This window comes from Panthera pardus, unplaced genomic scaffold (assembly GCF_024362965.1).
Source record: "Panthera pardus isolate Hobbes unplaced genomic scaffold, ASM2436296v1 HiC_scaffold_12, whole genome shotgun sequence".
Taxonomy (NCBI): Eukaryota; Metazoa; Chordata; class Mammalia; order Carnivora; family Felidae; genus Panthera; species Panthera pardus.
This window is the reverse complement of record NW_026526677.1, coordinates 50989535-51010899: the sequence shown is the minus strand read 5'-3', so window position 1 is coordinate 51010899 and position 21365 is coordinate 50989535. Positions and strand designations below refer to the sequence as shown.

At 41.7% G+C, this 21365-nt stretch overlaps 1 protein-coding gene across 3 annotated transcripts in view; it reads left to right on the top strand.

Annotated features, from left to right (window-relative positions):
• SYT9 (synaptotagmin 9) overlaps positions 1-21365 on the top strand; it is a 197675-nt gene that overhangs the window by 53561 nt on the left and 122749 nt on the right. For all 3 annotated transcript variants that reach the window (XM_019456170.2, XM_019456172.2, XM_019456171.2), the window contains exons 2-3: positions 3624-3975; positions 14144-14690. In XM_019456170.2, the coding sequence (XP_019311715.1) occupies positions 3624-3975; positions 14144-14690 (899 nt within the window). The remainder of the gene's footprint in view (positions 1-3623; positions 3976-14143; positions 14691-21365) is intronic.

Sequence of the window (21365 nt, the reverse complement as noted above, 5' to 3'; positions counted from 1 at the left end):
TCTGTGGCCCTAGTGACTCAACAGGAGTTTTCTAATACTTCTTTCTGAAAAAAGAGAGAAAAGTGTCCAGAGGGTGCCCTGAGTTGTTTAAAAACAGAAGCCCAGATGATTTTGCTTTGTGGTTGGTATGTCTGTGTAGGTCACTACTGGTTTCTCCTCAAAGGCATTCCCTGGCCCATTGCTAACCCACATGGTACCTTTGTGTGAATAAGAAGAAATCACTTCTGCCATTTACTAGAAATTCTCTTTAATACCTATCTGCACAAAAATCTATAATGATTATGAATGTGACTAACACCTCTAGAGCTTATAGGACACAACCATAATTCACGGTAAAAGTAGTAGGTGGCCATAGCGGTCTTCAGGTGGGCACCATCAGGCATTTACTCAATGCCTACAATGTGCCAAGTGTTCTTTTAGTTGCTTGGCATTCAATGCTGAGATGGATGGGATTCCTGCTCTCATAGATCCCCCCATGACTGGACTGGTGAGCAAGCTGTTTTTTGGGTGCATGAACTGGGAGTCAGCTAACAAGCTTGGGTCATTCTTGTGTTGGGTCAGGTCCCTGTGGTTACTAGCAGAAGTGGGTTAATTTAATTTCATTTATTTAGCATGTTGTCTATGCCACGTTAACCCTGAGAGGTTATGCTGTACCCAAGTGATGAGTTCAGAGCTTAAGTCCAGAGTGACCATATTCCCTGGTTTGCCCTGGGTACTGGGTAAAGTCTCTTGTCCCAAGTGATTATTAACATCACACCTCTCTCTCTTAAAGGTGTCCCAGCTTAGGACAATAAATTATATGGTCATGTGTATGAGTTAACTGTTTTTGCCATGGTAACAAACTCCTTCAAAATATTAGGGACTTAAAACATGAACTAGGGTTTGCTCATGGATTTGTGGATCAGCTGCAGCTCTTCCCCAGTCTGTGGATAAGGTTTAAGCTTGCTTCTCATTCTGGACTTTGGGCCTGTGCCACAAGTCTTCCTGTGATAGTAACTAAGTTGAAAGACTGGGCTTTATTTAAGATTTCTTCTCCTGGCAGAAGGTGGGAGCCAAGAGTCTTCTGGTCAGAGCTGGCATGGGCCATATCTCCTTGGATTTTATTGACTAGAGCAAGTCACATGGACAAAATCAACATCAGGGGATTGGGATTTATGCTCTTTCCTTGGTATGGGGGCACTGTGGTGGGAGAGAGTGAATATTTGGTGAATAACAAAAGAATTAATCACATTACACTCCTAAACCTACTGCTTCCCAGTGTGTCCCAACCCCAGCCTTTGCTGGTGTTTTCTAGCAGTGTCTGTGTTAGGAAAGTGCCACAGTGATTAACAGGACATAGGAGTTTTACCTCCATTTGGATTACAGAATGTATTAAGGGATTTCACTATGGTATGGAGCCTGTTTTGTTTTTGTGTTTTATTGAACTAGGTGGGAGTTGATGTTTGCTGTGGCCACCTGATTAATGAGGATAAAGTCTCCTTTCTGTGTCCTGAGCACTACTACCTATCCTAGGAGTTTGCACAGTTGAATTTCCCATACTCCGTGTGAGCTGATGGAACCCAATGGAGCCTGTGGCCATACCACGCTCTCTTCCTACCTCATGTTGGGGCTCCATGAGGTGTGATTTCTGGTGCCCTTTACTCTGCCCCCACTGACTCTACTCCCTGTCCTCATCCTTGCCCTTGTTTCTCTGCACCTGGGAGTTTTAATTTTTATTGTTTCCTTAGTGTCCCTTCATTTGCTTGTGTTGAATGTTCAGTACTGATTGGATTTTCCTTTAAAACAATTCTAGAAACCTCTCAATGTTATACTGGTTCACTGATGGATTGATGGAAGTCATCCTTGTTTCACATTGTTGTATAGTTTGCTAATCCCCTTTCAGTGGGTTGAGGAGAGAAAGGTGGCAGATTTGAGCTCACTTACCCATGTGAAACTGGAGCCCCAGTGTTGTCGAGCAGAGACAGAATATTATTTCACTGAGAAGGCAGAGATTGATGGGGAGGCGTAGAGGAGATACATTAGCTCCATCACCAGTCCTGGCAGCTGGCATTCTCTCAAGAGCCATTTTTCATGAGGAAACTGCTTTATCATTTCATAAGAATGATCAAGTACCTTCAGAGTCATGTTGAAAAGCACACGGATGGTGGGTGGTCAGCGTGACTCAGTAGGTAAGTGACCTGCAGTAGGAGTTCACATGCCTCAGCAGAAATGTCAGTTGTCTCATGTCATGGATTATCAGTATGCTGTGGATAATTAATATTGGAAAATTAACTTATTCCTAATTTTCTTCTTCATGAGAATATGAGTCTATGAGGAAGGTATGGAATGTGCCTTTCATGTTCCCCATGGTACTCTCTCCAAAACCTAGCCCAGTACCTGGCATGTAATGGACATTCAGAAAACTTTGGCTGAAGCAATGCAAATATTGATGATGGACAGTAAAGGCAAAGCCTGGGAGAATCCTTGGAGCTCCTACGTGTGATGGAGTGCAGTAAGGGCAGGTGGGAGTGTCGTTTAAAGTAGGGCTTACAGCCACCCAGGAATGAGTTCAGGTTGATGTCTTAGCCTCCCTGGGTCTACTGTAGCGTGGAGTGGAAGCCTGGAGGGAGTTGGGCTTTGTTCTGGGCATTAAGGGCACAGCCACTGCACTGCCACGGACCCTAGCTGAGGCCATACAGTCCGGGCCTCAGATGCCGTGGTTGCCTTGCCATATTTGCTCACTCTCACCACTTCAGCACATGCCCGCTCACCTCCAAAGGCTAGCCCCTGCATTTATTTGAATGTTCGATTTTTCTGGCCACTGAAGCTTACTTTGCCACTCGTGCTGCAGGTGGGAAATGCCCCTTGAGAGCTGCCCTCCAATCCATGACTGAAGGGAGCTGACATTATAAATAGCCCAGCCCCTTGCCCCTTGGGTAACTGGCTTGGTAAAGCCCCCTTCGCTGGCTGCCTTCCCTGGATCACTTCCTTACTCCCCTACCTGTGTTTTCTTCCCCTTCTGAATAAACCACCTGCCCTTGAATACTTGTCTCAGGATCTGCTACTGGGGAAACCCAAACTACGGTGGTCAGCACTGGGTCCTAGGTACCTGACCACTGGATGGGGGTATTCTTGAGGCTTCAGAGGACTTGAGCTTCATTTTGCTGAGACCCTTAAAAGTCAATGTCAAAAAGAGAAAGAAAGCACTCTAGTTTCTCTTGTATTAGAAAGTTGTTACTTAAACAATTCCCAAATTTCATTATACAGCTCTCTGAAATGATTGAGTAATTTTTAAGGACAGTTGAAACTGCCCTGCTCACAAAGCCTCAATGATTTGTATTGCTGTGGTGTAGGGTCTCAGTTGACTTGGAGGGCATTCCTAGTCCCCCTGAATATACCCCGTCTCTTGCTAGAGCAGACTGTTCATTGTTTTGAATCATGGCCTGCATGTCACTTTCTCTGTGCTGTGTCTGAGTCTCACCATCCCTGCGCCAGAATCAAGTGACCCGGCAGCATCCCTGGCCTATCTCCTGCGGCCAGCTCCTGAGGGATGAATGGATTAAAGAGTCATTCTGCCTGCACTGTGCAATGGATGGGCACAGGACGAGCAATCACACTGACCTTTGATCTTTGCTTCTTTGCAGATATCTCAGTGAGCCTGCTGACCCTTGTGGTCACTGCCTGTGGCCTCGCGCTTTTTGGCGTGTCTCTCTTCGTGTCTTGGAAACTCTGCTGGGTTCCATGGCGAGAACGAGGCCTGCTCTCTGGTAGCAAAGACGACAATCGGGAACCTCTTAACTACACGGACACAGAGACCAATGAGCAGGAGAACAGTGAGGGCTTCCTAGACCCTCCCACCCCCTGCCCTGACTCTTCCATGAAGATCAGCCACACCTCCCCTGACATTCCCCTCTCGACCCAAGCGGGGGGCCAGGAGAACTGTGCCCATGGCGTCCGTGTACAGCGCCAAGTCACAGAGCCAACCTCGTCGGCCCGGTCAGTAATGCCCCCTTCCTTTCTGACTGCAAGGCAAGGGCCACCTCGTTCCCCTCTATTGGCAGCAGTAGTGTTGGTTAGCCAAGGATCCTGTAACCGAAATTTCACATGTCCGTTCAGTTTCAGAGATGCGAATATGGGAAAATGTGGTGCTTCCTATGCTCTAGTGAGGCTCCTTACTTCTCTTGAGTTCCCTGTGTAGGGTCCACAATAATAATAGTCCATAATAATAATAGTTACATTGCCAAGATTAACCATGATAAGTACTAAGAACTTTATGCATTGTTTTATTATAGTTCACAACTTTGCATGAGATGCAAAAGTTATTTTCATTTCACAGAAGAAGAAACTTAAGTCAAAGAGTTTAAGTAAAAACATCATAGATTGGTATGCATTCAGGGTTTGGACCCTGATTCAACCAACACCAGAGCCTGAGACCTCTTAGCCACTCTTCCCACTATCCTCCTAGTGCTATTGGACTCATTCTCTGTGCCTCTGACCTAGCCTAGCTGTCACACAGGCTGTCTTTGTAGTCCACAAAGTGGCTGGAGGTCTTTGTGCATCTTCAGCCTTTGTAAGGCCTAGAGTACCCAGGCCTCGGGTCACTTTCTTTCTGTGGGCTGCATGCTCCTCTTTAAGCAGTAGAGAAATCATGTAGTGCAGTGATAAAAACCCAGGGCTCTGGGGTCAAGTGAACTGGCTTTACTTACATGTATGACACACTGGACACATTACTTAACCTCCATATGTTTCCATTTCCTCTTCTGTGAGAGAGAAATAGTGATAATACCAACATATAGGTGCTTTTAAGAATGAAGCAATAACGTGCACATCCTATGCTTTACATAGGCGGCACCTGGTAAGTACTCCAAAACGTGAACGGCCATTTTGATTTCCGTGTTGTTTTTGTCGTGATCATTGCCCTGTGGCTGGCCTCTTCCAGGACTCAGATGTTGCATAAACATGCCTTTCACGTTAAACAGACAATTCTCAATCCCCGGATATCAAAATTCACTTTCGACAGGAGTTTTCAAGATAAGAGATACAGGAAGTAGCTTTTTTAAAATGAAAATATTTGCTTGAGCAATAGCCAGAGGAATAGCATGTGCTGTTATTTGGAGAGTGCGAGCACAGTTTGGGGGCATTTTTTAAAAATCTTTTTTATTTGTTCTCTAGAAACGGAAGTAAGATTTTACCCTTTTTTATGTTAATCGAGTTTATCCTAGAGACTCTGCTCATTCACATTAAGTGGGATGGAATATGACAGTTTATAATTTAATTTTTCTACAAACCTATTTTAGCATCATTTCCAATTCTGAATCAAAGAGCTAAACCTAAAATATTCCTCTGTGAGGAAATGGATGGTTGTTTGCCATTTGATTTAGAAGAACTCCTCAGATTTTATCACTAGGATTTCTCTTTAGATATGACTTAAATATAGCTGGAGCTCTGTTTGATGCTGTCATGGCGTTCATGCAGTGGTGTAGAGTCGTAATAAAATCCCTTCACTATTTCAATAACTGGAGTCTTTCAGATGGAGTATCCATTGAAATTGTTTCCTATTCGGTTTTACTCTGAATGTTAATTTTTCTGACCTAGGTCCCATCAATACAAGGTGATAGTACTGTGCTTTTATTAGATTATGGATCTGAGGACTCTGCCATGATTCTAATGAATTGATAGCAATCATATCACTATAATTATCACAGTATTTATTCTAGAAAAATATATAAGTACTCTACTTATCAAGAAATGTATTTCATTTAAGAATAAAACCTGTAGGGGTACCTGGGTGGCTCAGTTGGTTGAGCATCCGACCGTTGATTTCAGCTCAGGTCATGATCTCATGGTTTGTGAGTTCGAGCCTTGCATCGGGCTCTGTGGTGACAGTGGAGCCTGCTTGGGACTCTTTCTCTCTCTCTCTCTCTCTGCTCCCCACCCCCAAAATAATTAAATAAACTTTAAAAAAAAACTTTAAAAAAGAAAGAATGAAAATTGTAGTATCTTCACCACTGATTTATAGAAATTGGGTAGAAGGGGAAAAAAAGAAGAAAGCGAAGGAATTATTTCTATAAAATGAATTTACATTTAGGTTTATTTTAGTTTGAGAGTCATGTAATTATCTTTCTGATGGGCAAAATCAAGTTTAGTAATATCTGATCTACCGTAAGAAAACTAAACTCTTTCCAGCTGTGTTGATCTAATACTGATAATTTGTATCATTGTGCATTTAAAACATTCTTACCTAAATTACTACCGACCTAGTTTTATGGGTTATGTTGGGAAATATGTATGTATTAGTTATGGTCTTATCATAATGAGTGGTATATGGTCTTCTCATTCTTTAGGAATTGTGTTATTTATAAACACACACAAAACATTTTTACTGACAAAATGAGAGAAATGAATGAAATTTCCTTCACGTTCCAAAATTTTTAACATTCTTTTTAAGTAATGTTCTCGATACTGATTTGGGGAGGGAGAAGGTACTGTGCTGAGATGGCTCTAAACAGTCTGCTCTGCTAGTTCTTATTTCTTCCTTTTTTTCTTGTAATGCTCCTACTTCCTCACTGTAATCACTTTCTTTCTTACTGCTTCCTTCCTGCAGCTGTCTGGGGACTTGTCCCCAGAGTCCCAGGACAGCTCCTTTACCCAGAGCACATAAGCCTTAGACTCCCAGTTAAGGGCATCCCCACTGTCCCTGCAGTCCCTCAGCATAGCTTCTGTCACAGCACTGACATTGGAAAGCTCACCCTCTCCTGGCCTCTTGATCATGAATATGTGCAGCTCCCACCGATGTCTATGGAATGCCCTAAAGATGAGTTTTGTCTTCTCAGAAGGTTTCTAGTCAGGACGACTTCCTGTTGTTTTCCCACGATCGAGCACATTAACATTCTGTTTCTAGCTAGCTCAGTTACTATTAGAACCCTCCAAAGTCCCTGTTAATTCTTTTCAATTTTAGATGAAATCCCTTTTGTATAATATACTGGAAATATGGATTTGTTTTCAGAATGCTTCAATACTAGAACATTTTAAATATCTCTATTCTAAATATATAAAAATCCCTAGGTCCTCAAAATAGAAGGAGCCTTTGCAAGGCATCTAATGCATTTCCTGATTCACATCCCAAGATGAAAGTCCAACCTGTTTTATTAAGTCATCTCAAACTTCTTATATAACACTTTGGTTTTATAAAAATTTCAATTACCACACTGCCATCTCTTTATCAGGCCTGTTAGAACCTGTGTGTTATTGCCACAGTCTGCTTCTGTCAGCTCCCCACCTCAGCACCATGCAGCGCTGCCCCAGAGGACAAGGCCTCACTAGGAAGCTTTACCTGGAAAAGCTCATCATGTTCCAGCTACACTAGCCTCTCTCCATGCCTTCAGTATCCCCTGCCTTTTCCTGCCTTGAGGCCTTCACGAACAAGCTGTTCCCTCAGCCTGGAGTACTTTTGTTTTTCCCCTCCATCTCCTTTGCAGCTTTAATGTCCCACCTAAAGCATCACCTCCTCAGAAAGGCCTCCCCACCATCCTGTCTGAAGTATGTGCTCTTTCCTCCACTCCCTCCCACTCTGCATTCTCTCACATGTCACCTTGCCTGCATTTCTTCACAGGATCAAACTCCCTTTCTAACTAAATGATTACTTGTTTGCTTGTTGCCTGTACCCCTTCTCTAATCTAGGAGTTCTGTGAACTCAAAAACTATAGCCGCTGTTTTTCCCTATATATCTAACACCTAGTGCAGCCCCTGGCATAGAGCAGACTTTTTATTTTTTGTTTTTTTAATGTTTATTTTTGAGAGAGAGATAGAGAGACAGAGCATGAGGGGCGGAGGGGCAGAGAGAGAGGGAAACAGAATCTGAAAAAGGCTCCAGGCTCAGAGCTGTCAGCACAGAGCCCAACGTGGGGCTCAAACTCATGAACTGCGGGATCATGACCTGAGCCAAAGTCAGACACTTTACCGACTGAGCCACCCAGGCGCCCCTAGAGCAGACTTTTTCCATGAATAGCTGACAGAATACCTTCATCAGTATCCAGCCACTTTTATCATGTTCCACTGACAAGAATGGCAAAAGGCCAGAAGTATAAACCGAAGAAGGGCCTATATGGGATGAGGCCGGTGGAAGGCCTTTTGTCCCAAGTCTTACCTGACTTCAGAGCCTTACACTTAGGCTTTTGGCCTTATCTCCAAACTAAGCAAGCCACAGACTCACAGAAATATACTGACAGAGTTGAAAGAAGATGACAAATATTGAACTTTATTTATTTATTTATTTATAATGTTTATTTATTTGTGAGAGAGGGACAGACAGAGTGAGAGCAGGGAAAGATCAGGGAGAGAGGGAGACACAGAATCTGAAGTAGGCTCCAGGCTCTGAGCTGTTACGCAGATACTGAGGTGGGGCTCAAACCCAGGAATTGTGAGATCATGACCTGAGCCAAAGTTGGATGCTTAACTGACTGAGCCACCCAGGCACCTCGACAATTATTGAACTTTAGATTCGGGTCCCATCACTGGCCACAACTCCAGTAAGTGGTATGCTGAGACTGAATGTTGTAATTACTCTATGAGGACCACAGTTATATTAAGCTATGTTTGTGTGTGTGTGTGTGTTGAAAACATTTTTTAGATGTGAACATTTAAAACACAACAGTGTTTTGGATGAGTCTTAGATATTTCTCCAAATTTTAATAAACTGACAGCTTGGAAAATGGAAGTTGCTTAGACCTCTCTCAACTCCCATGAGGTTCTCAAACTAGATGTAAATGTGTATTTTCTCTACTGGGGTTTAATTATTGGAAATTGTTATTTCCTTGGCATTCATGTATTTATTCTAGACACTTGTATTAAGCATCTTCAATGTGAAAAGTTCCATATCATATACTGGTAGTAAAGAGATGAAAAAACAAATATATATATGTATATATATATGTGTACATATATATGTATATATATATACATATATATATACACATATATGTGTATATATATATATGTACACATATATATATATGTACACACATACATATATATATATATATATACGTACACACATACATATATATATATATATATATATATATATATATATATATATATATACATATATGTATTGCCCTGACCTTAAAAGATCCACAGCTTAGTTGGGGAAATAGGCAAGAAGAGCCTATTTCCACTTATGCACATTAAAGTACTCAAATTGTTTTCTAGAAGATCATTCTGGCAAGAGTGTATAAGAGGCTTGAGATAGGGTGAAGACTGGCTATAGTGGCTGATTCAGGTCAATAATGATGAGGTCTGAACTCCTGGAAGCAATGGAAGTAGAAAGAGGCATGCGTTGTGAGCTACTTCAGAGAGGGTGTTGGTGGACATAGGATCATCTTAGAATAGGGAATAAAACATTGGAAGATGACACCAAGATTTCAAACTTGTTTAACTTGGGAGGTGTGGGAGGAAGCAGGTCATGCATCAGAATATCCAACTGCACTTGACCCTACACCTCCACTGGCCAAGGTGTGATGGTTACATCTTTCTTATATCACTCAGCCTGGAGACCTCTGAATCCTGCACTGAGAAAGATCCCCATTTCCTCCTGCCCTGTAGTGAGTTCACTTCTGAGACTTCCTCTTCCGTGTCTGCCTACAGCTCAGGACAACCCAACCTCTTCCTCTCTGTCACCTGGGGAGTTTTCAAGAAGGCAAACAATCCCATCCCCAGCATTTCCAAACTTCCCTGTCTCGACTTGAACCTAATAAAGAAACCCATGTGGTTCTGAAATCATAGTTTGCTTCTCTCTTTCCTTCCCTTGAACCTTGAAGCTCTGTCAACACTGGTGCCCCAGAACCAGGGAAGGGATAGGCCAAGTTTCACCTCTAAGATGGGGTCACTGAGATGATGGCAGGTAGAAGAGTGTAATTTGTCTGTAGGTGCAAAGGATAGTGGGAATGATGACTCTGCTCTCACCCAGAGCCTAGACAGAAGATGTTGGCATATATGAGGAGAAAGCTGTGGGGACAGAAGGGTTGAAGATCCAATTCTGCTGAAGAGCTGGTTGCCAAGGTGGAAACTTGCTTGATTTCCCTACTGAGGTCTACAGCACCAGCTTGGAAGCTGATAATATGAGGCCAAGTTAAGTAACCAGGCTCAGTGAGAGTACCATTTCCTCCATGACAGTTTCCCAAGCCAGAGGCCTCTCTATCTGTCTCTGTGGCTCCCTAACATCTGGTCAGTTCTTTCCCTCTTCTGACCTGCTGTGTGTTAGTGTTTGACTATTTTATCACTCTCCTGGCCAGCCAACTCCTTGCAGGCAGTGGCTAGGCTTTGCCTGTCTGTGCCTTCCACCCTACCTGACCCTTTGCTTTGCACATTCATATTTGGTAAATTGTGGTAATGTCCTCTTACTTAAAATCCAGTGGAGGTAGTTGGCTTTTTGGGTGATGGTTCGGGGACCAAGAGTTTGTTGGAGGACTCAAAGTGGGACCCTGGAACCGGCTAACTCAAATTTGAGGAAAGGAGAGGAGGAAAAGCTTTTTTTTTTATTTAAAAAAAAAATTCTTTTTTACATTTATTTATTTTTGATAGAGCACAAGTGGGGGAGGGGCAGAGAGAGAAGGAGACACAGAATCCAAATCAGGCGCCAGGCTCCAAGCTGTGAGCACAAAGCCAGACACAGGGCTCGAACTCACAAACTGTGAGATCATGACCTGAGCCAAAGTCGGATGCTTAACCGACTGAGCCACCCAGGCGCCCCTGGAAAAGCTTTTTTATATCTGGGTCCCTGCCTCTACTGACCCTTGGCTGCATCTCAGCACAAGGCTCAGATTCCTTCAGGCATTAAAGTGTTTTTGAGTTTGTTGTAGGAAATCTGCTTTACAGATTTTGTTAATCATCTTTGAAATAAGGATTTCTCCAGGCTCAACCACCAATCTTCCACCTCAGATCTGGGACAAACACATCCCGATCTTTCACTTCTCCACAACAGGAAAATGTGCTCTGCCTGCACTGAGGGAAAGTGGGAGGTAGGGGGAGCTGAGGGTCTCAATCCCAGTGGCTGGCTTCTCTAAGACAGCGTCAGAGTGTGACTTATTTACAGAGGACCCCATCTCTCAGCTTTCCTTTGCACCCCCAGTCTTTGGAAACCATTTCTTTTCCTTCCTTTAATTGTGCACATTAAGTCCTGAGAATACCAAAATACAGGACTCCCCAGACCTACTCAGAGGACTGTCTGCTTCAGATCTCTCCTTGTCACACTCACTCTGTAGCATTAAAATTCCAGACCCTTGCCCTGGATTCCTGTGGTTTACCGTAGTCAAGGGCCACCTCCTTTGACCATTTTTAGAACCACCTCACCTGGGGTGACAGGGGCCAGATCACAATATTCTGTTCCATATCTTTCCTTTCTCTTGCTTTGGACTTGCCTTTCGATCCCACCTCCATGTGAATAGCCTATGAAATTATGGGATATTGATTTTCCGTTTCTTCTCCTTTGTCGTCTTCTTATCCCCGTGGCAGCTTCCGTGCCCTACTTGCTCATGTCTCAGCCAAGAGAGCTGCAGAGGTTATACAGGGAGGTGGTGAATTACCCTGGTTCCTACTCCTTTGAGCTTCTTTAGTCTACCCGCCCACCCCTCCGCCCCCCAACTCTGGTAATCCCTGACTCTCTCCTGAAAGGGAATTGAAAGCGATTGAAAGAGAGCCCCAGGGAGTGAGAACTGTCATGGCCTGTTACAGTCTGTGCTGTCTGCTTTAAGCCACCACCTTCCGGTTGGATTCAACTGTTTCCCTAATAGTGTGATCCTGAATGGAGGAAGAAGTATCGGGAATGAAACTAGTGATGGAAAACATTTGGGTAGATAATAGTGTTCATATCTGTGCTTGGTTTTTAAAAGGAATCTTCAGCTATATCAGAATTTTGAATGGAGGCATCCTGTGTGGTTGGGATCTTGTTTGGTCTTTGAAGTAAGATCTCTTCATGATGCCCTCCCCAGTCTACTCCCTCAACCCCCTGGCAATCCATTGTGGTTAGGAAGAGCCGAGCACATGGGACTTACTTCTCTTCAGATTTACTGTCTAAGAAAATGTACAAGTAAAACAGAATATGTGCCATTGCTAAACAGAGTCGTGTATTTTAAATTAAAATTAAAATTTGCATGGCAGGCCTAGTCCTACATATAAGACAAAATGTTGCTGTGATGAGTCTAAAGGCAGTACTCAAAAAACCCAAAGGTAGGTTGTTATGCACAGAAAGTCAGCTCAGCAACCAGGTTGGGAGAAAAGTGGTAGCAGAGTGGCAGGGTTGGGTCCAGTGTAGACCCAGGACTGGTGTCCCATCAGACATTGGTCCAAAGAAGGTGGGCCTTAAGGAAGCACTTTTAATATTTAAACAGCATCACTAGACGGTTTCTGGAATGGCTTGTTGTAAGTGGGAACTGACACCAGCCCCAAGTAGGGCCCTTGTTTGAATCCAGACTGGCGGGAAAAATCAGTAGCAGGGGCCACAACTGGTACCACCCCTTTATGGCCTTTGCATAGAGCTGGACACATGCTGTTCCCTGCCAGTCCCTTCTGCCCAGAGATCCCAGTAGAGTGAGACTGGAGCTCTGTTCCGGCACTGCAGAGGGTCAATGTCTGGACAAGGGAGTGACTGAGCTGTACCAGCACAGACAGCTGGTTTTAGGTGTTTAGCAGCATCCCCTGACTGCCCCCCCCCCCCTTGAAAAATTGTAAGATGCAGAGAAAACTTAAGATTGTGGATTTCTTTGTAAGAAATTAAAATCTGACAACAGAATCTTTCAGACCACATGGTTTTTGCACATATGGGGATGCATGTGCCTGGGATGTGTCTGCCTGCGGTGGACTGGGTTGGCTCCGACAGGTACATGTGATCGTTCTGTGATTGTGCTCTTGTTGTACCATGTAGGTGATTAATTAGTGACCAGGAGCATAGGTTGAAGATGAAGAGGAATGGTTAGTATAACAACATCTGTATTACCAGGGAGAATAATTTCAGACATGTTTGGGGGTCTGTTAATCCCATTTTCCATCTTTATTTCATAAAGTAGTCTCAAGAAAGGAAAAGAAGACAAACTCAAATGTTTACTCTGCCTCTCGAACTATTTGTAAGTCCCTCAGAGACAACCTGGCTGTTCTCTTTCACCTACTGGTGGACAGAGGCTACTTTAATTAAGGTTATTGGGAGACCCCAGAAAAATATGGTATAGTGACTCTGAGCTGAAAACAAACAAAAATAACATGGAAAACAACCTTGTGTGTAATGACTACTCTCAATTTATGAGGACTCGCACAGATAAGGCAGGTTTCATAGAGAATTTCCGGGACACTACTAACCCAAACCAAAAAGCTTCTAGAGTAAAGACTAGATTCTGTCAGCAGATACTCACTTTGCCAATATCAGTATCCAACCTTCTTTGAATTCCTCTATACGTTTGTAGTAGCTTACCTTTAATTGTTATGCTGTCAGTGTTTATTGCAGAAATAAAACCCTTGCTCCTGATCACTAATCACCCACATAGTATGACAGAAGCACTGTCATGGAGTTGCCAGTGGCACCTGTCAGAGCCAACACAGTCCAGCACAAGCGGACACATCCTGTCACCTACATTCTCACAAGGGCAAGAACTGTGCTCTTGTGAAATGCTTTGATTTTAACCAGTAAGAATTTCTTTACCAATAAAGTTATAAGCCAGAGACAGTTAATTCTATCTAATTTAGAGACAGATGCATTCTTCTTAAGGCAACAACACATAGCTAACTATTTCAATTTCAGAATGATATTATATATAAAAGGTGAATAATTTTATTTTTAAAGCAGTTTGTACAAATCTTTACATTCCACCAACCGAATAGGCTTCTTTATTGGCATAGTAGTTTAGAAAGTGCATTAAACCTTTACAGCTCCAAGGTCACGTGGCAGTAGGTTCGTTTCCTGATACCAAGCCTCGATTTTGAGCCTCAAGCCTTGGGGAACAGCTTACTCACATTGATGAGCCTTTTGAATTTAGGCCAAAAAAAACCAAAACCAAAAACCCACGGATCTGAGCTTTTAACAGTGCATAACTGACTACCTCGAGCCCAGGCACAAGTTTCTGGAAGACCCGTAGCTATTGAGGTTGTAACTTTTCTTCTCTCTTCCTCCTCACTCAAGGCATAATTCAATCCGGAGACAGCTCAACTTGTCAAACCCGGACTTCAATATCCAGCAGCTTCAAAAACAGGAACAGTTGACTGGAATTGGCCGAATTAAACCAGAGTTATATAAGCAGAGGTCACTGGATACTGATGATGGGACAAGGAGTAACAGCAAAGCCTGTGGGAAACTGAATTTCATTTTGAAATATGACTGTGACTTAGAGCAGCTCATAGTGAAGATTCACAAAGCTGTCAATTTGCCCGCCAAGGACTTCTCTGGGACTTCAGATCCTTATGTCAAGATCTATTTGCTTCCTGATCGGAAAACAAAACACCAGACTAAAGTGCACAGAAAGACCCTAAACCCTGTGTTTGATGAAGTGTTTTTGTTTCCGGTTCCCTACAATGACCTTGCAGCACGGAAGCTTCACTTCTCTGTGTATGACTTTGACAGGTTCTCTCGCCATGACTTGATCGGCCAAGTGGTGGTGGATCACTTCTTAGACTTGGCTGATTTCCCCAGGGAGTGCATCCTTTGGAAGGATATCGAGTATGTCACCAATGTAAGTCCAGCATTTCTCCATTTGGGGGGAGGCTTCTTGGTCCGCATGCATACAGATTACTTACACCTTATTTTATTTTGGGGGCAAAGTATAAAACTCACTTTCATGTCTGGATAGCTGTTGTTTCAGAACCTTCCTTGTAACTTCCCAGAAGCAGACCTTTAACAGTATTCATTTTAAAAGTTCCCGGAATTGCTCATGAAAACAGTATTAAAGAGCAACGTTCTCTCTTTTCTACTTTCTAATTCTTAGCTATTCCCTAACTGGCAGTAGATATTATCTGCCCTCCTTGCCACATTTTCTGTAGAGCTTTCTTAGGTTATTTGTGCTAAATGGATCCTGGCATCCTATTCGCTGTAATCTGCAGCTACGAGACCATTGCCAGGCTCTCTGAGAGCATTATGTCCTTGCCTGTGTGCCCAGGTCAGCTCAGTTGCATTTCCCATGATCAGATCTTCAACTTGAATCCCAGAAGTGAGAATGGTTGACAAGAGTTTGTACCACATTTGTAAATACAGAATCAAAGTGACAGGGAGTTCAGTCTGAAAAGATCTGCAGATATTGGCAAAGCTAATCAATAGAAGGTCAAATCCAATTTAGAGCTCAGGAGAGAGGTCTGAAGGGCTACGGCAGTGACACCACACACCCATGTTTACATTTTAAATGAGATTGCAGTGGTGATATTATTACTCCATTTACATCCTTATCACTCTCCTGCAGACATGTATTGACACTGCTGAAATAGAAGGAAAACTGGACTTTCTTGGGTAATGCTGATATTTTAGAGCCACTTGCTTCTTACATCAGTCCAGATTCCTTCAGGCAACTTTGCTCGCACATCTTCTAGAATGCGAGCCCTTCTGAGGCCAGCATAGTTTTCTTTCTCTGCCTTGGCATCCAAAGAAACCAAGCTCCATAATCCTTCCTCAGCTCAGATGATGATCCAGCTTGAATTTGGAGTCCAGTAAGTGAAAGGCTCTCATCCTGCTCTGGAAGAGAACACGCAAAAATCTCTGTGTGGTGACCAATTACCCACACTAGTCTTCTCACTCTTGTCTGCCTTTGTGAACTGGGGACTCACCCACACTTTGGCTGTTCCAGGAGACATCTTCTCTTCTCATGGCACTAGATACTGGTGCCAGCTTTGTCCTGATACTCACATAAGCAAAGTGTGGCACTCAGTTTTGCTGGCCCTTATCACAAGAATGAAGAAAGGAAAGAAAGAGCTGGAGAAAGCAGAGCGAAGAGTCTGTTTCTGAAGTCTTTTTTCTTTGTTTTGTTCTTTTTCACTAAATCTACCTATAGCACAATTTGCAAATTACTATCATTCTATGATAAGATTTACTATCAGAAAGAACAATCATCCAGCCTGATTTTTCTTCAATTCAGTTGGCTGGTACTTGACTTTTCACATAAATTTTGGCATCAAATTGCCAAATTAATAATTCTTTCTGGTATTTGGACTTGTATGAAGTCTGTAGATTAATTTAGGGAAATTGTGCATCTTTATGATATTGAGTCTATTCATTACCATAGTGTATTTTGTTTCATTTATTTATTTCTGTAAAATTCTAGGGGCGCCTGGGTGGCTCAGTCAGTTAAGCATCTGACTCTTGTTTTCGGCTCAGGTCATGATCACACGGTTTGTGAGTTTGAGCCCCATATCAGGCTCTGTGCTGACATTGCACAGCCTGTTTGGGATTCTTTCTCTCTCCCTATCTGCCCCTCCCCTGCTTGTGGGTGCGCTCTTTCTAAATAAATAAATAAACTTGAAATAAATAAATAAATTAAATTAAATTCTTTCATTCGAGGCTTATAATTTGCTTCATGAGGATCTTGCATGTCTCTTGTTAGATTTATTGGTAGGTGCCATGTTTTTCATTATTTTAGGTACAGTTGACCCTTGAACAACATAGGTTTGATCTGCTCAGGTTTACTAATACATGGATTTTTTTTCAGTAAGTGCAATACAGTGCTATAAATGTATTTTCTTTCCTTATGATTTTCTTAATAACATTTTCTTTTATCTGGCTTACTTTATTGTAAGCATACAATGTATAAAACATATAACATACAGAATATGTGTTAATTGACTATGTTATCAATAAGGTTTCCAGTCAACAGTAGTCAATTAATAGGTAAGTTTTGGGGGGTCAGCACTCTAACCTTCACATTGTTCAAAGGTCAACCATAGTATTTTTTCTAAAATTGCATTTTCTAACTTTTGTTGTTATATAAATGCAGTTTAAATTTATCTTCAATTTGGCAATCTTGTAAAATTCTTATTAATGCTTATAATTTGATTGTAAAATCTTCTGAATTTTCCTTATAGATAATCAGACATGTGACTTGATAGTTTTGTGGGGGTTTTTTCTAATCTGGATGCTTTTATTTATTTTTTAATTCAGTTTACAAACTAGAATTTCCAGTATAATGCCAAATAATAATTATGGTAGTAGTCATCCTTGACTTATTCCTACTTTTAAGTGAAATGTTTTTAACATTTTCATAGAGTATAATTTTGCTGTAGATGTTTTGTGGATGTCTTTACCATATTAAGAATGTATCCCTTGGGGCACCTGGGTGGCTCAGTTGGTTAAGCATCTGACTTCGGCTCAGGTCATGATCTTGCAGTTTGTGGGTTTGAGCCCTGCGTTGGGCTCTGTGCTGACAGCTCAGAGCCTGGAGCCTGCTTCGGATTCTGTGTCTCCCTCTCTGTCTGCCCCTCCCCCACTCGTACTCTGTCTCTGTCTCTCTCTCTCTCTCTCTCTCTCTTTAAAAAATAAATAAACATTAAAGAAATTGTTTTTAAAAAAGAATGTATCCCAAAGAAGAAGAAGAAGAAGAAGAAGAAGAAGAAGAAGAAGAAGAAGAAGAAGAATGTATCCTTCCATTCCTTCATGACTAAGACTTTTTATTGTAAACATTTGTTTTGTCAAATGCTGTGATCTTGTGAGGTTTTTCTCTGCTATAATTTGCTATTTTACTCAATTACATTGATCAGGTTTTTAATTTTGAACCAATCTTATATTCCTAGTATGATCCACACTAGATTTGATATATTACCTATTTTGCATATTAAGTTCACTTTGCTAATATTTTGTTTAGCATTTTTTTAATCTGTGCTAATGAGTGATACATGTAATTTACTTTCTCATATGGTTCTTATCTGGGTTGGAACCAAGATAATTCTTGTTTTATAAAATTAGTTGGGGGATTATTTTGGCTACTTTCCTTTTGTTTTTCCTTAGTGCTCCTGGAGGCTTTGGGGTTTGTTTATTTTTCTTTGAACTGAAAATAACTCTTTTAGTCTCTGGCTAGTAGTGAGGTTTAGGTAGTGAGGAAGAGAAGGGAGCAAGGTTGGCATATTTATTCCCCTACATAGCCTCCTTAGGGTATCTGTAGGCTGGCAATAACCTTCAACTGAAAGCCACAGTTCCGCATATGTCTTTGTTTTGCTATTGTTTTTAGAATGTTTTTCTGGGTATAAAAATAGGGTTTTTGGCATTGCCAAAAATGATTTTGGCATTACAAAGCTATCATTCCATAGTCATCTGACCTCCATTTGCCTTTGAGAAGTTGACTTTAGTATAATGTTTATTCCTTTGTATGCAGTTTTTTTTCCTTTGCTTTCAATATCTTGCTTTCCTCTTTAGTGTTCCATAGTTTAATTGCTCACATTGCTAAGTGGCTATTTTTATTTATTCAGACTGATTTACAGGATTCCTGAATATGAGATTGTTTCCTTTTATCAGTTCTAGAAAATTCTCACCCATTTACCTCTTTTCATTTGTAGAAGTTTCATTTGCGGTGTTTCCACACTTGCCTAGTATCCTTAATAGTCTCTTTTTTTTGTTTCAACATACTTTCAGTTCCCTTTTTAATTTCTTTTACCATTATGTACAAGTTACTTTTATATTCTGTTCCTAACTGCACCAGCTATAATCTTTGTAGCTCTGATTTTTTTGTTTGGTATTTCCATTGACTAACTCATCATGCCTTGTTGCCTCCTATATTTAATGATTTGTGATTGTGAGTTCATATGGCTTGAAACTTTGTCAGTAGAAAATTTCATGTTCTGTGCTTCATGTTCTGCATTCTGAAAGTGCATTCCTTCAGGGATGATTTGTGAGGTAACCAACAGGGAACCATTCGAAACTGAATTTTGAGCTTGAGGGTTTGGGGGCAACAGAGAAGTAGGGTGAATATAGGCTCCAAATGTGTAAGTGCAGGCTTGTATTAATGGTTAGAAATTGGCAGGGGAGACTTTTTTCCTTGCTTTCCCTAGAGCAAGTCGAGGACAGGATATATCTTTAGCTTCTACTTATGCAGGGTAGAAGTTCTTTTTTGTTTATCCTTTAAGGATGTGACCCTTAATCTTTAGGATTCCAGCTCTATGCAGGGTTCTCCCACAGTCGTCTAAAAACCACACACTAAACCACTAGAGATTCACATTTACCTTCATTAAAGCTCCAGTTCCAGGGCTTACTTACCTCCATGGATTCATACTTTCTTGCTGTTTCTGGCCACTGAAAAATTGCATTTTTGTCCCATCAGCTCTGCCATGCATTGAAAAGGATTTTGTAGGGGCATCTGGGTGACTCAGTCTTTTAAGTGTCTTGGCTTCGGCCCAGGTCATGATTTCATGGTTCATGGGTTGAAGCCCTGCATCGGGCTCTCTGCTGACAGCTCAGAGCCTGGAGTGTGCTTTAGATTCTGTGTCTTCCTCTCTCTCTCTGCCTCTCTCCTGCTCATGATCTTTCTGTCTCTCAAAAAATAAATAAATGTTAAAAAAAAAAAAAAAGGATTTTGTAATCCAGTATTTTTACCTGGAGGAGTTTCTGTGAGCATCTACCCTGTTGTTGGAAATATCGTGTGCTACAGTATATTTAAAGATTGTTCAAAAAAGCAGTTGTTACCTGTACTAACTGGATAGTAATCTGTGTATTGGATGTTTGCCTTGTGATTGAATAGCCAGAAAGAACCTTAGAGGTTCTGTAATCTGAAATCCTCACTTGGCCCATGGCACTGAGGTGGAGGGCCATTAGGAGATTCAGCTAATCTCACGTAGCTGAATAATGGCCAAACAGGAATTAGGACAAAGGTTTTCAAGCCAGTTCAGTCAGTTCATGAAAAGATGTTTCAAAATTATCATACATGCTGGCTGGCTTCTCTTTGCCTGGCTATCTCCTACTAAGCTCTTAGATCCCACCATAAATGCCACTGCCTCAGAGAATTTGTATCTGAGACCTGGACTAGAAGGGTAGGTTTTTTTAGTATTTGTTTCCGTGACACTCTGTACTTTTGTCATTACTCATCATACCTTCCCCATTAGACTGTTCTGTAAGTGCGCAGACCATGTCTGGCATGTTCACTGCATGCCCAGCCTCTGGAATGGTGCCTGGAAGTAAAATAATTAATATGCACTTACTGAATAAAATGAAGCTCCTTATGTGGGGCTAATTTGGTGAGGCTCCAGGGACTGATTTGGTTGGAGAGGAGCTTTATGCAGTGCTGAAACCCATAAACTAATCTTTCCATTTTTAAAAAATCTTGTTCTTTATTTCTCCAAGTAGATTATGGGTTTTACAAATGTTAGCAGTCAAATAAAAACTAATCCTCACACCTTCCTGTGAAGAAACAAAATGGCAGTTATTGAGTGTAAAAACAGTAGTTTAATTGGACCTCTCAACTGAAGCTATATCAATCAATAAGAGTGTGATGCATCTCTGTGGGATATGTTTCAGTCAACAAGAGAGAAGACATTATCAGGGGGAAGGTTGAAGTTGAGAGAGCATGAGTTTAGTGGTCTGGGTGAATGTTGGTTGTCATGCCTGAGTCTTGACATTTTCATATACCCCACTCATCACTGACTCCCTGGTGAATAGGCATTGAGCATTCAGGAATCTCTCTTTCAATGGCCCTCTTAGAAACTGATTCAGAGACTTTCTCTAGGAATCTCTGATCATCTCAGCTACACTCTAATTTGGGAGAGATGGCAGAGTTTTCACGTAGTAACAGTGGAAGCCATGAGGTTTCCTCTGTGCCCATATGGACCCCAGTTCAGAAGAGGGAAGGGTACAGTTGACAATAGCATAGACTCTCTTTTAATATTAGGAATTTTAAAACTGTACATTTCCATCAAAATTTGACTTTGTGAGTCATTGCAAAGTCCCATATCTTTCAGTGGCTCATTTAGGAATTTTCCTGTTCTGTCTTCTAAGTCCCTGAGGCCATTTTTAGACCTGACCGAGGTGTATACCTGGAACCAATCAGGAGGAAATATAAGTATTCAGGGAAGCCAGTTGAATGCAGATGGGGCAGGCAGTCTCTGTCACTGAAGAAGTTTATTAATTTAATCGTGTTTCATTCCATTGCACCATGAGTCCAAGGTATTATCATATGATTGTATAGCTATGTCAGATTCAGTGGCATCCTGGTAGATGTGTAACATCTGGCTGGTAGAGGTGGAGGGACAAGAAGGGGACCTGATTTGTAGCATTTCTTTATTTCCGTGGAGCAAATAACTCCTAGCGGCGCTGATTTTTCAAGCTACCAATGTGACATCACTGAAGGTGGAGCTGGCAAAAGATGCTCACATTGGCTCTTGCAAGCTGGTGCCTGTTGATAAGAGCTGGCTTCAGCACACAACTGCATCTAGTGCTGAAAATACTA